Raw genomic sequence first — 17,386 nt, forward strand, 5'->3', positions numbered from 1 at the left:
AAACCAACTCCACTGGGCCAGCCACATGACAGCCGCATGACAGACCAAAGATTTAAAAAATGTAAAAATATATTTTCCTTTCATTTTATTTGCATTTTAAACGCTAATAATTTAAAACTTTAACCTGTCTCCCAATATCCCGTGCCTCTGCTGAGAATGAAAAATTTCCATGCAAATAAAAAGATGCAAAAACTCACCAAATATCTGGGTAAGTGACCCACGTTAGTGCAGCAGCTGGACTTCTCCTTCAGCAGCTCAGAGCTCCGAGCTGTCAAAAAAAACCCTGCCCGGAGTTTACACGCAGTGACCTAGAGTCGTGAAGCCTCCAGGAGGTTACGTGCCTTGGTTTCCTGCCTGCCAACCAGTGTTCTATCTGTGCCAATGCACTACCCCTGAGGACATGATGGGCCGAATGGCTTCCTTTTGCACCGTAACAAATGCTGCAATTCTGTCCTGCTCGCCACGAGGTGAGAGGGTGACCACAAGAGGGGGGATGTTCAATACGGGGAGGGTGCAGACCGGAGCCCATTCAGCCAACCCAGGAAAGTGGTTGAGGGTCATGGCCAGCTGATTAAAAAGTTTTGGCCTGTGTGCATTCAGGTCCCTGACCTTCCCTTTGCTTGCCATTTTAATACAAGATTCTGCTCCCATGCCCACATGTCTGTCCTTGACCTGCTGCAATGTTCCAGTGAAGCTCAATGCAAACTGGAGGAGCAACATCTCATCTTCCGTTAAGGCACTTCTGGTCTCAACATCGAATTCAGCACGGTAGCATTGTGGATAGCACAATCGCTTCACAGCTCCAGGGTCCCAGGATCGATTTTGGGTCACTGTCTGTGCGGAGTCTGCACATCCTCCCCGTGTGTGCGTGGGTTTCCTCCGGGTGCTCCGGTTTCCTCCCACAGTCCAAAGATGTGCAGGTTAGGTGGATTGGCCATGATAAATTGCCCTTAGTGTCCAGAATTGCCCTTAGTGTTGAGTGGGGTTACTGGGTTATGGGGATAGGGTGGAGGTGTTACCTTGGGTGGGGTGCTCTTTCCAGGAGCCGGTGCAGACTCGATGGGCCGAATGACCTCCTTCTGCACTGTAAATTCTATGTAAAACTATGTAAACTTCAGATGATTAGCTCTACCCTACCTCGACGTCTTTGTTTTCATCCCATTTCATTTTAACTGTCTTTTACCATTTCTTTCTTTGTTGTCTCGCTTTATATATATTTCTCCCCTCCCCCTACCTTATCACCCTTTCCTTGCCTTTTCTCTCTCCCCCCGCATCTACATCTGTCACAGTTTACTCTCTGATGTTAGTTTCTCTGCTGTTTGGCCTTTCACACCTTTTGTTCTCTCTAATTTGGCGACTGCCATTAGCGCTCTTTCCCCTGGGTTTCTGTGGCTGTGAGTCATCTTTCAATCTCTCACCTCCACACTATAAATATTTCCCACTTTCTAAGTCTTTTAGCTTTGACAAAGGGTCACCTGGACTCGATGCGTTAGTCCAAAGATGTGCAGGTTAGGTGAATTGGCCATTCTAAATTGCCCCCCGTGTCCAAAAAAAGATTAGGTGGGTTATGGGGAGAGTGGTGGAGGTGTGGGCTTGGGTAGGGTGCTCTTTCCAAGGGCCGGTGCAGACTCGATGGGCGGAATGGCCTCCTTCTGCACTAAATTCTATGATTCTTTTCTCTCCGGACAGATGCTGCCAGACCTGCTAAGATGTTCCAGCATTTTTTCTTCGGTGTTTAAAAAGTTGCCCAGTACTTTGCCCCAGTTAAAGTAAAATCACCCCCCTCACCTCCCCATCCATGGACCTCAAGTCCCCTCCACGCTCCCCCCCCCCCCCCCCCCCCCTCTCCCCCCCACACACACACACACACAAAATTCCTCCTCTGATCCCTCATTGCCCTCCCCCCCCAGGTCAAAGTACTGTTTTGACATTGTGGCATTCATCAATTGGCAACTCACAAGAAGTGTTGGCCCAGGCCCAGAGATTACTGAGCAAAGTGCTGTGTCAAACTCGGCGGCGTTTGCAAAGGACCAACAACACAGAAGGGGCTGGGTCAGGCTGCTGGGGGCTGGGTCAGGCAGCTGGGGGCTGGGGGCTGGGTCAGGCTGCTGGGGGCTGGGGGCTGGGTCAGGCTGCTGGGGGCTGGGGGCTGGGTCAGGCTCTGGTTTTGGGTGGGGAGAGGGGGCAGAATCTGGGACATGCCCCTCTGGCAGCGCCTCCCGGTGCCCGGGCAGTGGCGGCTGCCCCGCGGGATTCAGGCGCTGCCCCCGCCCGCCCGCGGCAGGGCGGCACACGCTGAGCCGGCCGAGGGGCTGAAAAGCGGCCGGGATCTTCCCGTGCACGGACTGCTCTCCAACATCTACTATCACTTCGTCAAAGGATACAGCGAGAAGACGCACGAACTTCAGGTAAGGTGGGGGTTGGGTTGTGTGTGTGTGTGTGTGGGTGGGTGGGTGGGTGGGTTGTGTGTGTGTGTGTGTGTGTGGGTGGGTGGGTGGGTGGGAGGGTTTTGTGTGTGTGTGTGTGTGGGTGGGGGGGAGGGTTGTGTGTGTGTGGGGGGGTTGTGTGTGGGGGGGTGGGTTGTGTGTGGGTGGGTGGGGAGTGGGTGGATTGTGTGGGGGTGGGGGGGTTGGGTTGTGTGTGGGTGGGGGGGTTTGGTTGTGTGGGGGGTGGGTTGTGTGTGGTGGGTGGGGGTGGGTGGATTGTGGGGGGGGGGGGGGGGGGGTGTGGGTGGGTTGTGTGTGGCCAAAAATTTCAGATTGTCACAACAGCAAAGTGTTTGCACAGAGCTACATGCACTCTGTACAGTGCAGATTAAGAGACCAGGGTTGATGTAATGGGGAGAGGTCTGGGCTATGACCCAGCAAACACCCCACCATGGCACATTGAGAATTTGTTTGGGGGGGGGGAGTGGGATTATAAAGTGGCAGGGGCGTGTCAGTTCAGGTTGAAGGGCCATGATGTGGCAATGCCAGCATTGGACTGGGGTGCGCACAATAAGAAGTCTTCCAACACCAGGTTAAAGTCCAACAGGTTTGTTTCAAACATGAGCTTTCGGAGCACTGCTCCTTCCTCAGGTGAATTCCTGAGGGCTCACCTGAGGAAGGAGCAGTGCTCCGAAAGCTCGTGTTTGAAACAAACCTGTTGGACTTTAACCTGGTGTTGGAAGACTTCTTACCAGGTTAAAGGGGACAGCACGGTAGCATTGTGGATAGCACAATTGCTTCACAGCTCCAGGGTCCCAGGTTTGATTCCGGCTTGGGTCACTGTCTATGCGGAGTCTGCACATCCTCCCCGTGTGTGCGTGGGCTTCCTCCGGGTGCTCCGGTTTCCTCCCACAGTCCAAAGATGTGCAGGTTAGGTGGATTGGCCATGATAAATTGCCCTTAGTGTCCAAAATTGCCCTTTGTGTTGGGTGGGGTTACTGGGTTATGGGGATAGGGTGGAGGTGTTAACTTTGGGTAGGGTGCTCTTTCCAGGAGCCGGTGCAGACTCGATGGGCCGAATTGCCTCCTTCTGCACTGTAAATTCTATGTCATTCTATGAATAGGGTGCAAAGAGATTGTTGGATAGTGGAAGTGAAGGAGTTAATACCATATCAGATATCAGTAGATGAATAATGGGATGCAATTAATGGATACAAGGGCAGGTTTACAATGCACGTGTGCAGAAGCACATCAAGCGCCGGATTCTCTGTCCAGCGAAGCCGGAAGCGCAATTGGGCGGAGAATTGCGCGTCAGCCGAAATTCGTGGCTGCCGCTGGACACCCGACGGAATACCATGTTCCGGAGCCTTGCCCGTGGCATCAATGAGTTCTACTCTGCACGTACGGTAAACGCCGTTTGCATGCATATCATTAACGGGCCATCCCGTTATTCTCCGGGGCTCCCGCGATGCCCCACCTCCGCCAGGAGGCATTACTGATGGCGAGTTTCGCTTGTGGTTCTAAAAACCGGGAAACGGATGCCATGGCTGCTGAGGGAGAGAGAGAAGGTGGGACATGTTCCCAGTGGCAAGACCGAGGGCTGCCAACCCTGCTGCTGGCAGAGCTGGCTGCAGGAAGTGGGGGTGGGCATCTGCCAGGGCCAGGGGGATAGTAGTGGGGGGGGGGGGTCGATCAGGGAATGGGCCGTGGGGTCAGGGTGACCGCCCCGAGATCAGGGTGTGCAGGCACGGACCTCCATTGCCTCCGTGGCCTGCAAGGCAGCCATCTTGCTGCTCAGCGCACTAACCTCCCACCCTGGCCCGTGGTTGCACAGAGTGACATCGGCCATATGGATGCCCCCACCCCACCACCCCGCACTCCAAAACAAATTGAAATTCTAAATTCAACAAATTCTAATGAAATAAAATGGGGATGCGGTGCCAGGCGATGTGTTGTAGCTGTAACATGTGGGAGTTGGTGGACCCATTGTGCTTCATTGCGGTTACGTCTGAAGTAAGTGTTGGCTGCTCGAGGAACTTGGGCTCAGAGTTAGTGAGCTGGAGTCTGAGCTTCAGACATTGCGACACTTCAGGGAGGGGGTGAGTTCCCTGGATACAGAGTTGCAGGAGGCAACCACACCTCTTAGATTAACTGCCTTAAATTCTATCAAGGGTCAGGGACAGGAGGGTGTGACTGAAGTGAGGCAAGTAGAAGGGTCCAAGGGGAAGGACTGCAGGAACCCTTGCCCCTGTCCAACAGGTGTGAGAGTCTTGCCCCTTGTGTGGATGATGTAGAGAGGATGAGCAAATCGGTCACGGCACCGTGATTCAGGGAGCTGTTCAAGTGGGGGAAGAAAAGACAAATGCAGTCTTAGTTGGGGATAGTATAGTCAGGGGAATGGACACTGTTCTCTGGAGCCAAGATTGAAGTCTCGAAGGTTGTGTTGCAGGCCTGGTGCCAGGGTTCAGGACATCGGCTCAGGGCTGGAGAGGAACTTGCTTGGGAGGAAGAGGATCCTGTAGTCATGGTCCATGTAGGCAACAATGACATGGTAGAACGAGGAAGGGGGTTTTGTGTCGGCAGTTTGAGGAGTTAGGCACCAAATTAAAGAACAGAATGTCCAAGGTTATAATCTCTGGATTATTACCCGAGCCACATGCAAATTGGCAACAGTTACGTAAAATTAGAGAAATGAATACGTAGGTCAAAGACTGGTGTGGGAGTAGTGGTATGGTTTGTGGGACATTGGTGTCAGTACTGGGATATGTGGGGTTCGGACGGCCGACATCTGAACTGCGCTGGGACCAGTGTTCTTGTGGACCGTTTAACTATGAAGTAGAGAGAGGGCTTTAAACTAAAGAGTGAGGGCGAGGGATCAGGTGCTTGGAAAATTAGGAAGTCAAAGTCAAAGGTAGGAGTGCAGGTTAATGATCAGTCTGAGTGTCAACAGAAAGCCAGGTAGGGGCAGATCATGCGAACACTATATTACACCAAGAACTCATCTAAGAGCTCTAATTAGGAGGGGGTTCCAAGGTGGAAGCTTTAAAAAAATCAGGGGTATATGAGGGAGCAGTGGCACAGGATTGTTGGGGGAGGGGGGAGGGGACCTGACTGTCACGGGCAGCACGATAGAACAGTGGTTAGCACAGTTGCTTCACAGCTCCAGGATCGCAGGATCGATTCCCGGCTTGGGTCACTGGCTGTGCGAAGTCTGCACGCTCTCCCCGTGTCTGCGTGGGTTTCCTCCGGGTGCTCCGGTTTCCTCCTACAGTCCATGGATTGGCTCTGCTAAATAGACGTTAATGTCCAGGTTAGGTGGGGTTACGGGGTTAGGGTAGAGGTGTGGGGACAGGGTGGAAGCGTGGGCTTAGGCGGGTTGCTCTTTTCAAGGGCCGGTGCAAACTCAATGGGCCCAATGGTCTCCTTCTGCACTGTAAATTCCATGACTCTATGTGTGACAGGCTGGGGCAGGAAACATTTAAAAAAATGCAACACCGAGCCAAACCAGAGTTGTAAACAACTATAAAAGGATAATAGCTAAAAAAAAATTATCAGAAAGCATGAAGCATTTGTAACACGATATATGAACTGAAAGAGCAGCGTATGAGTTAAAGCATATTAGCTAAAACGGAAACGTGATTGCAGAACTAGGTGCTCAACATTCCTGGGTGTACAATGTAAGGAGGTGGGGCAGCGTTGAAAATCAGTAAACATTTCAGAGTAGTCATGTTATAAAGGCAATGGATAGTGATGTAGAACTGGTGTGGTCAGAGATCATGAATAGCAGGGGAAGGATGACAAGGGTGGGAATAGTCTATAGACCCACAAAATGTGGTCAATCTGACCAGGTCAGAGCATAAATGAGGAAATATCAAGGGCATGTTTTAAGGGAACTCCAACTATCATGGGAGATTTAAATCTGCATATTAATTGGACAAACCAAATTGGCATGGGTAGTTTAGAAGGAGAATTTGTGGAGTGTCTCAGGGTTTGGTTTTTGGAGCAGTACGTTGTGGAACCTCCCTGGGAATGGGCTATTTTTGATTTGGCTTTGTGTAATGAGGAAGGATTATTCAGGGATCTTGCGGTTAAGGTTTCCCTGGGGTGGGGGTGGGGGGGGGGGGGGGGGGGGGGGTAGTGACCACAATACGATAGAATTCTGGATGCAGTTAGACGGTGAACGCCATAGGTCCATAACCAGTGGCTTCAACTTAAATAAGGACAATTACAATGGTGTGAGGCCTGTGAGGCCTGGATAGAGTGGACGTGGAGAGGACGTTTCCACTTGTAGGAGAAACTAGGACCAGAGAACGCAATCTCAGACTGAAGGGACATTCCTTCAAAACTGAGATGAGGAGGAATTTCTTCAGCCAGAGGGTGGTGGATCTGTGGAACTCTTTGCTGCAGAAGGCTGTGGAGGCCAAATCACTGAGTGTCCTTGAGACAGAGATAGATAGGTTCTTGATTAATAAGGGGATCAGGGGTTATGGGGAGAGGGCAGGAAAATGGGGATGAGAAAATGTCAGCCATGATTGAATGGCGGAGCAGACTCGATGGGCCGAGTGGCCTAATTCTGTTCCTATGTCTTATGGTCCCATGAGGGAGGCTTTGTCAAAGGTGCACTGGATAAAATAGCTGAGAAGCAGGTTAGTGGATGAGCAATGGCAGATTTTCAAGCAGCTGGTCCATAATGCTCAGCAGGAGTTTATCCCAGTGAAAAAGAGGGATTCCACGAGAAAGAGGCAAAATCCACGGTTAACAAAGGGGGTCAAGGATAATGCTAAATTGCAAAGCTGGATATACAAAATAATAATAATCTTTATTGTCACAAGTAGGCGCTGGCGCTGTGTAGCAACTGCTAATCACTGTGCTACTGTGCAATAGTGGTAGACCCCACGACTGGGAAGTTTTTAGGATCCAGCAGCAAAGACTAAAAAGCTCAAAATAAGGGAGAAAATGAATCTGGGGAGAAAACCTCCATGCCGTCTAAAAACAGACAGTAGGAGTTTCTATGGATATATAAATCGGGAAGCAGGCGGCTAAGGTAAATGTGGGACCTCTACTGAACGAGGCTGGTGAATTAATAAGAGCAAACAAAGAAATGGCAGAAATGCTAAATAGTCTTCACCGTGGAAGACATTGCGAATATCCCTAAGATATCAGATGGGCTGACTTTAAATAACATTGTAAAACTTACAAAAATCTCAATCACAAGGGATAAAGTATTAGAAAAACTCAAGGACCTGATGAACTGCACACTATGGTTTTATTAAAATAAATTTAGAGTACCCAATTATTGTTATTTTTTCCAATTAAAGGGCAATTTAGTGTGGCCATTCCACCTATCCTGCACATCTTCTGGGTTGTGGGGGGTGAGACCCACCCAGACATGGGGAGAATGTGCAAACTCCACACGGACAGTGATCCGCGGCTAGGATCGAACCCGGGTCCTCGGCAGGGTGGGGCAGCGGTACTGACCACTGCATCACCGAGCTGCCTTAGCACCCTAGGATTTTAAAGCAAGTGGCAGAGATCGTGAACCCATTGGTTGAAGTTTTTTGTAACTCGCTAAATTCCGGGAGGGTCCCAGAAGATTGGAAAACAGCCAATGTGACTCCCTCATTCAAAAAGGAAGAAAAGCAAAAGGCAGGGAACAGGTCAGTTAGCTCAAACCTCTATTATCGATCAGACGCTGGAATCAATAATCAAAGAGGAAACAGCTAATCATTTTGGATAGCTGAATGTAATCAAACCTGGTCAACATGGTTTTATGAAAGGTAAACCAAGCATGTTTGCCAAATTTGCTTGAGGATCTAATAGGGAAATTCGATAGAGGGGAACCTGTAGATCTAGTGTATTTAGATTTCCAAAAGGCATTTGACAAGGTGCCGCATAACGTAAAAGCCCATGGAATTGGAGGAAGTATGTTAGCATGGATTGAAAACTGGCTGTCACATAGAAAACAGAGTTGGAATAAATGGGTCCTTTTCAGAGTGTAAAGATGTAACTAGTGGAGTACCCCAGGGATCAGTACTTGGCTCACAATTCCCGTACCAGCCTCCCCGAACAGGTGCCGGAATGTGGCGACTAGGGGCTTTTCACAGTAACTTCATTTGAAGCCCACTTGTGACAATAAGCGATTTTCATTTCATTTTCATTTTCAATTGTTCATTATTTACATGAATGGCCTGTCGTCGGAACAGAATGTAAGCTTTCCAAATTTGCATCTGATACAAAAATAGGTGGGAAGGCATATCGTGTTGAGGATATTGTGATTCTGCAACGGGATATAGATAGATTGGATGACTGGGCGAAACCTGGCAAATGGAGTTTAATGCACATCTAAGGGGGCTGGTTTAGCTCACTGGGCTAAATCGCTGGCTTTTAAAGCCGACCAAGCAGGCCAGCAGCACGGTTCGATTCCCGTACCAGCCTCCCCGGACAGGCGCCGGAATGTGGCGACTAGGGGCTTTTCACAGTGACTTCATTGAAGCCTACTCGTGACAATAAGCGATTTTCATTTCATTTCATGTGGAGAAATGTGAGGTCGTGCACTTTGGTAGGAGGAATCGAAAGGCAGGTTATTATTTAAGTGGCGAGAGATTACAGGTGAGTGAAGTACAGAGGGATCTAGGCGTTTTAGTACATGAATCATAAAAAACTAGCAGGCTGGTCCAACAAGTAGTTGACAAGGCAAACGGCATTTTGGCCTTTAATACGAAGGGGTTGGAATAGGAGGCTTTGTTACAATAGGAGAGGGTGCTGGTGAGGCCTCACATGGAATGCGGTGTACAGTTTTGGTCCCCTTACCTCAAAACTGATATAGGAACATTGGAGGAAGTCCAAAGGAGAGTCATCAGGCTAATTCCTGGGATGACAGGGTTGCCCTATCCAGAGAGACTAAATAGCCTGGGGCTGTATTCCTTGGGAGTTTGGAAGAGTGAGGGGTGACCTCATTCGAACATATCACATCCTGAGGAGGCTTGACAGGGTGAGATGTTTTCACCAGTGGGAGAGATTCGAATAAGAGGACAGAGCTACAAGATAAAGGGTCGGTCATTTCAAACTGAGGCGCGTAGAGATGTCTTCTCGCAGAGGGTGGTGGATCGCGGGAATTCTCTGTCACCCCATTTCTTCCATTGTGTTCTTTCCTCTTTCGCTCCTCTGTGTCTCTGACCCCACCCTCCGTCCTCTTTTTTTGATCCCTCTCGCATTTCTCCCTGGCCCTGAAAACTGCCCCCCCCCCCCCCCCCCCCCCCCCCCTATCGACTCGCCACCACTGGCCCTGAGCCTCTGTGCAAGCTGCCCTCCTCCTGATTCCCTCCCTTCTGGACGCAGAGCTCAAGGAGAAAACCGTTGAGGTCAGACTCGATTCCACAAAAGCAACTGTTGCACGCCACCTTCAAACAAAAGTAAACTTGGCGACACAAAATTTGCGTACTGACTTGGACGCGATTCTTTAAGGTTTTACGCGAATGAATATTTGTGGAATGCAAACGTGTTTACGCGGGGTAACCAGCTACAGGAAGGCATTAGGCCACCAAGGTGCCACTGGCTTACTCTCTGCAGCTCGATCCTGCGTCAGAAAAATCACAATTATGGCTCCCGCTTAAATTCAGTCACCTCGCACGCCGGACGCCATCTTCTGGCTGCGTCGTGCCCAAATGGGAACGTGATGTGGCCGGTAGTTGTTGAGTGAAGATTTGCGCAGCCCGGTATGCCTGCCGAGATCTATCCAGACCTCCACGAGGCACTGAGATCAGGATCCCGCCCACACTGGGGGTGATCAAGCCGGGTGCCGTTCAGTAATGGTTCGCACAAACGTGGAGCAGGCGGCACGGTTAAGATATAGTCGCAATTACGGAGACCTGGCTGCAGGGCTACCAAGGTTGGGAATTGAACATCCAGGGGTATTCATTATTTAGGGAGGACATACAAAATGGGAAATGAGGTCGGATAGCGTTGTTAGTAAAGGAGGAAATCAATGCAATAGTGAGGAAGGAAATTGGCTGGGAAAATCAGGACATGGAATCTGTATGGATGGAGGTGAGAAACATCTATCACCAGAGGGAATAATCGCAGAGTAAGGGGAGGGGAGGGGCACCATTTAAGATGAGGAGGAGGGTAGTGAATCTCTGGAATGCTTCACGGCAGAGAGCTGTAGAGGCTGGGTCTTTAACTATGCTCAAGGATGAAATAGATTTAGAATCAGTCAGGGAATCAAGGGTTATAGGAGGGAGGCGGGAAAGTGGAGTTGAGGTATGCGTCTGATCAGCCACGATCTCCTTGAATGGCAGAGCAGACACGATGGGCCGAGTGGCCTACTCCTGCTCCTACCTCTTGAGGTCTAAACTTTTTATCCTTTCTTTTGAATGCGAGCAGAGGGACTTTGCAAACTCTTTCATATCAAATGTTATGAAACTGTGCGGAAGGACCCTGAAGTTATTCAGCAACATGTAAAAAAGGCTGTGTTTCATAATCACCGAGGAATGTCATTTGAAGTAAAATATAAAGGCATCACCTATTGGCTGCATCAGCTCACACCTGAGATTTTATCAGTGCCTCAATTCCAGGCAAGCCAGCAGGAGTTGTCGGTTGTGCATTGCAAGCCTCACACAGTGGGGAAGTTATTTCCTAACCACTTAGGTGCCTCCTTCAATTCAGCGTGAGGCTTACTCTGCTCTTGATTAGCAATAGCTGTCAATGCAGCCGCCATTGAGGACAATATTGGTTCTGAAGGATCAATCATTATGATGTACCAGTGTACCGAGAGATTGGGACGCCATTTTAAATGATATCCCGATCTCTGGAGCCCCCAACACGACCCCCGACCCCCACAAGCCCGAACTCACCATGAGGGGCACCCCTGACTGGATGTCTAGCATGTGAAAAATGGCTTCCGATCCTCTGGGAGACTCCCATGAATGCCGTTCCATCTGGTGCCCCCCTGTGCAGATCGGTATTAAAGGAGCTCGTCCGAGATCTCCGAGGCAAAGGGGATAGATCCCAACGGATGTTGTGAGTCTCCGGAACTCTCTTCCGCAATAGGGAATCGAAGCAGAATGTTTAAATGTTTTTAAGGCAGAGCTACTTATGCGCGAGAGCCTCGGAAGCTGCATATTAAGGTGAGACTAACTGTGCTCCCAGGGAAGCACGGTAGCACAAGTGGTTAGCACTGTGGCTTCACAGCGTCAGGGTCCCAGGTTCGATTCCCCGCTGGGTCACTGTCTGTGCGGAGTCTGCACGTTCTCCCCGTGTCTGCGTGGGTTTCCTCCGAGTGCTCTGGTTTCCTCCCACAGCCCAAAGATGTGCAGGTTAGGAGGATTGGCCATGATAAATTACCCTTCGGGACCAAAAAAGGTTGGGAGGGGTTGTTGGGTTGCGGGGGTGGGGTGTGGTGGTGGTGAGAGACTACGTCAGGGATCTATAGGAGCGAGAGCGAGAGAGAGGGACATTCGCTTGGGTGGGTCGGTGCAGATTTGATGGGCAGGGTGGCCTCCTTCTGCACTGTATGTTCTATGTCTCGCTCTCACATGCAGATTTGCCAAAGTGTGATCCCGCCCACAATGGCCACGATTCACATCGCAACCTCTCGCGAGATCGTGTTAGATCGCGTCAGGTGTTGTGAGCCGCGTAGATCCCGGGAGTGGGGTCTCCCGGCTTCTATCGGCCACATTGAGTAGCCAGCTTTCCTCACAGGCAAAAATGCTCGGGGGGACTGGGGTTGCGGCAGCCCTGCTGCTCGAAGGGGTATGGGGGAGCCACTGGGGGGGAGGGGGGGGGGGGCAGCCTCAGTTTGAGTAGGGCGACATCGATGGGGATTGGGGCTGTGGAGTAGGGGGTTGCCGCCAATGGCCTGGGCTGGACTAGGGGTGAGGGGGTGGGTGTCTCAGCACCCATGGGTCCACCGTGCCAACTCCAGGATAGTGTGGTCCTGTTCCAGGGGCAACCCCAGCCCTCTAGCCTCCCTGACCATCCATCGCTCCCCCTGACTGCGGAGACCTCTAGCCCCATGGCTGAAAGCTATTGCTAATATGGGATTGGCAGTCGTAGTTAAGGGAGCACTTCACACCTCCCAAGTGGCAGTGAAGGGCAAGTCTTCTGTGAGCTCCTACCTGAGGATTACAAACTTTGCAGGCTGCTGTTTTTTGGACAAGGAAAAGAGGAAGGGGAGTTCTTTCTCTCTCCTTGCTCTCTGTTCCATTGCTGAGAGACTACGACAGGGATCTGTAGGAGCGAGAGAGAGAGAGAGAGAGAGGGACATTCGGCTGGTAAGGCCTGGCCTGGGCTGCAGCCTCAGGCCGGATTTGAAAACTGTCTGCCTCCCTGTATGTTTGAACATAAGAACATAAGAACATAAGAACTAGGAGCAGGAGTAGGCCATCTGGCCCCTCGAGCCTGCTCCGCCATTCAATTAGATCATGGCTGATCTTTTGTGGACTCAGCTCCACTTTCCGGCCCGAACACCATAACCCTTAATCCCTTTATTCTTCAAAAAACTATCTATCTTTACCTTAAAAACATGTAATGAAGGAGCCTCAACTGCTTCACTGGGCAAGGAATTCCATAGATTCACAACCCTTTGGGTGAAGAAGTTCCTCCTAAACTCAGTCCTAAATCTACTTCCCCTTATTTTGAGGCTATGCCCCCTAGTTCTGCTGTCACCCGCCAGTGGAAACAACCTGCCCGCATCTATCCTATCTATCCCCTTCATAATTTTAAATGTTTCTATAAGATCCCCCCTCATCCTTCTAAATTCCAACGAGTACAGTCCCAGTCTACTCAACCTCTCCTCATAATCCAACCCCTTCAGTTCTGGGATTAATCTAGTGAATCTCCTCTGCACACCCTCCAGTGCCAGTACGTCCTTTCTCAAGTAAGGAGACCAAAACTGAACACAATACTCCAGGTGTGGCCGCACTAACACCTTATACAATTGCAACATAACCTCCCTAGTCTTAAACTCCATCCCTCTAGCAATGAAGGACAAAATTCCATTTGCCTTCTTAATCACCTGTTGCACTTGTAAACCAACCTTCTGTGACTCATGCACTAGTACACCCAAGTCTCTCTGAACAGCGGCATGCTAGGAGGACGACTGCTGCTTGCTGCCACCTCTTAATTCTGTTGCCTGAAGTGAGGAAGGAAGGGGAAAGGGCGGTGGCTGTTTCACATGCGTAACTTCCTGAAGGTCTGCAGTCTGCTTTGCAGCTTGCTGGTGCTTTTTTCTGTTTCTGACACTTTTTTGATGTTTCTTGTCTGGGCGCTGTTACTGCCTCTTTCTCTGTGGTCTGGGGCACTGTAATGTGAGAGTACCTTTAAGAAATGGGTGTTTATAAATGGGCGTGTATATAAGTATCTGTAGTGAGAGTACCTTTAAGAAATGGGTGTTTATTACTGCAGTTATGTCAGAGAGTGAGTGGAACTGGACTGTCTGTCAGTTTTTTACTTTCGTTTTAGGCTGTTTGCTGCAGGGTGTGTTTTAGTTTTGTTTTCAGTGTTGGAGCTGAAGCCAGACAGAGCGGGTGCACTGTTGATCTCTCTGCCATGAAAAGACTATCTCTTGATCATTTGGTGAATTCATAATCATAAATGTTCCCAGTAGTGAATGTAAACCTAATGTGCTTCTGTTCAAAGGTGTTTCTTTTATCTTCTGGATGTTGTTTGGGAAGTTATTAAGAATTACTTAGTGTATTCTCTGGGGGTTGTATTTGAATTGATGGTTGCTAAGATGTTCACTGTATGTTTTAAAAAGGTTAACTTGAGTTCATAGAATAAACATTGTTTTGCTTTAAAAAATACTTTTCCATTTCTGCTGTACCACACCTGTAGAGTGGGCCGTGTGCTCCCCATACCACAATCTATTAAAAGTTGTGGGTCAGGTGAACTCCATGATACACTTTGGGGTTCTCTAAACCCTGGCCCATAACAGGCACGGGGAGAGAGGAAGTCAGCTGGCCTGATGCCGGTGCTTTGGAAGGAAGGGTGGGGACCCGAATCAACTGCGCAACTTGCTGGAGGTTTGAAGAACTGCAGTACCATTTGCTGGTGCTTTTATTTGAACTGCTGACTGTTCAATGTCTCTGGAAGCTGTGTGTCGTTCCTGCCTCTTCTGCCTCTGTGGCCTGGACCAAGGACTGGGTGGAGCGGGCGACCAGATGCCGGGACTGCAGGAGGAGGGTGGCGACTCACCTCAACTGGACACCTCGGAGGTTGCGAAGAGGCGCCTTCGAAAGATGTTGGCAGCTTTTGAGTGATGATGACCATTTTCTGTTTCACGTTTGGAGGCCGTGTAAATTGCAGGTGCCTTTCCATGGCGGCTGGTTTAGCACAGTGGGCTAAACAGCTGGCTTGTAATGCAGAACAAGACCAGCAGCGCGGGTTCAATTCCCGTACTGGCCTCCCCGAACAGGCGCCGGAATGTGGCGACTAGGGGCTTTCACAGTAACTTCATTGAAGCCTACTCGTGACAATAAGTGATTATTAATAGAATAGAATAGAATTTACAGTGCAGAAGGAGGCCATTCGGTCCATTAAGTCTGCACTGGCCCTTGGAAAGTGCACCCCATGCCTCCACCATATCCCCAAACCCAGTAATCCCACCCAATCTTTTTTGCACACTAAGGGTAATTTATCACGGCCACATCTTTGGACTGTGGGAGGAAACTGGAGCACCCGGTGGAAACCCACGCAGACACGGGGACAATGTGGAGACTCCACACAGGCAGTTACCCAAGTCGGGAATCGAACCTGGGACATTGGGGCTTTGAAGCAATTGTGCTAACCACTGTGCTACCGTGCTGCCCCTTTGTACTGTTGCATGTTGTTTAATGTTTGGAAGTCATATGTTAGCCACTGTATTGTTGCTGTTTCTTGTTTAATGCCTGGGGCTTGTTTGCTGCAGCCCCTTTTTGCTTCTGAGGCCTGGAGCAAAGATAGGGAGGGAGTTAGATAACCTACTGCGAGTGGTTGGGAGGGGGAGGGGTGCGTGGGCAGGGCGTGTCAGATGGCAGGTGATGTGGGGAGCAATGGGGGTACTGGACGGTCCCCGGGTGGAAGACACCGCTGGTTGTCAGTCTCATACCCTCACCAATCCCTTACAGATATTACATGAGATGGACGATATCTTGGGCCTCATAGAAGCTGCCATCCTGGTGCTGCTGTCAGGCCAGGCGGCCAGACCTCCGAGAAGGTGGCAACAGCAGTGTCGACAGAGGCTCGAGGCTGTTCCCCACACCCTGCAGACCTGGCCTCCAACAGGCCAAGGCGGGACCCAGAGGAGGAGGCCAGCGATGGGCCAAGGTGTACAGGTGTCGCTGGTCATTCGAACAGATGTCGGACAGTCTGTGCCCCAGGACGCTCCGCCTCAACAAGGGGATGGTGTGGCACCCAGATTATCATAGAATTTACAGTGCAGAAGGAGGCCATTCGGCCCATCGAGTCTGCACCAGCTCTTGGAAAGAGCACCCTACCCAAGGTCAACACCTCCACCCTGTCCCCATAACCCAGTAACCCCACCCAACACTAAAGGCAATTTTGGACACTAAGGGAAATTTATCACGGCCAATCCACCTAACCTGCACATCTTTGGACTGTGGGAGGAAACCGGAGCACCCGGAGGAAACCCACGCACACACGGGGAGGATGTGCAGACTCCGCACAGACAGTGACCCAAGCCGGAATCGAACCTGGGTCCCTGGAGCTGTGAAGCAATTGTGCTATCCAGCTTCTCCTCATAACTCAGACCATCAAGTCCTGGTAGCATCATCATCCAGGGAGTTGCGGTTTTGTTTGTCCTATCTCAACCCCTCACAGGAATGTTCCTTGTCTGGACCCAATCTGCGTCTGGAATTCAATCCAGTGTGTTATAGCCTATCTGCTTTCCATTGGCTGGGGACTAATGGCAATCCCACAATCCTTAGTGAGTATGAGCTTCCCCAATGAGGGGGGCGGAGAAATCATTAGCAGAGTCCCTGCATAAATAGAGCTGGCAGTATGGAACCAGCTAGAGAGGAGTGAGCAGCAAGAGAGTACTGCTGTTATATATACATATCTTTTATATATATATAATTAATTGTAAATAAATGTTATTTCTTTCTATTCTACAAACTCGTGCTGGATTCTTTGTGGCCCTCACAAACTGGCGATGAGGGTTAAAGTGGAAAGTTGTCTATGCTGCTGAAGCCACCTCCCTGGATTTTTGTTGGATCCAGGTTAGAAGTTGTTTTCTATCACACCATGCCTCTGTATGGACGTTTGGATGTTTTTGACGCTGCGCTGGAAAGCTGGAACCAGTACGCCCAACGGATGCGTTACTATTTCCGGGCAAACAACATCACCGAAAACGAGCGCCAGGTGGTCATATTGCTCACTGCCTGCGGCCCGCATACGTTTGGGGTGATTAGGAGCCTTACGTACCCAGCTGCGCCGGACACCAAAACGTTTGATGAACTTGTGAACTTAGTGGGGCAACATTTTATCCCAACCCCGTCTACGACAGTCCAATGTTACCGGTTTAATACCGCTGAGAGGACCCCAGGAGAATCCCTTGCCGACTTTCTATCCAGGTTACGCAGGGTTGTGGAGTACCGTGACTACGGTGAAACCGTGTCAGAAATGTTACGCGACCGTTTGGTTTGCGGTATTAACAGTGCGGCCACCCAGAGAAAGTTGTTAGCCGAGCCAACATTGACTTTTCAGCAGGCCATTCAAATAGTATTGTCCCGAGAGAGCGCAGAACGAGGAGTGCAGGAGCTACAAGGAATGGGGGTGCACGCCTTGGGGCGCAACCCCTTCCGTTCAAAAGTGTCTCCCTGCACCCCTGCGGTACCTCGGGCGGGGCGGCGTCCGCCCTGAAGGGAGCCTTCTCCAGAACCGATGGAGAAGGAGCCATGTCAGTGTCGGACTTGTGGGCGCTGACCCCGTCACGGATGCTGGTCCTGGGGGCGCCAGAGGTGCCG

General features: G+C 50.4%; 1 protein-coding gene across 1 annotated transcript in view; it reads left to right on the forward strand.

Moving 5' to 3' along the window:
• Positions 1 to 2,181: 2,181 nt before the first annotated feature.
• Positions 2,182 to 17,386, forward strand: part of si:dkey-91i10.3 (cytochrome P450) — an 86,579-nt gene continuing 71,374 nt past the window's right edge. Inside the window, exon 1 of the mRNA XM_038790105.1 lies at positions 2,182 to 2,408. Within this exon, the coding sequence (XP_038646033.1) occupies positions 2,199 to 2,408 (210 nt within the window). The 5' untranslated portion in view covers positions 2,182 to 2,198. The remainder of the gene's footprint in view (positions 2,409 to 17,386) is intronic.

This window comes from Scyliorhinus canicula, chromosome 2 (genome assembly GCF_902713615.1).
Source record: "Scyliorhinus canicula chromosome 2, sScyCan1.1, whole genome shotgun sequence".
Taxonomy (NCBI): Eukaryota; Metazoa; Chordata; class Chondrichthyes; order Carcharhiniformes; family Scyliorhinidae; genus Scyliorhinus; species Scyliorhinus canicula.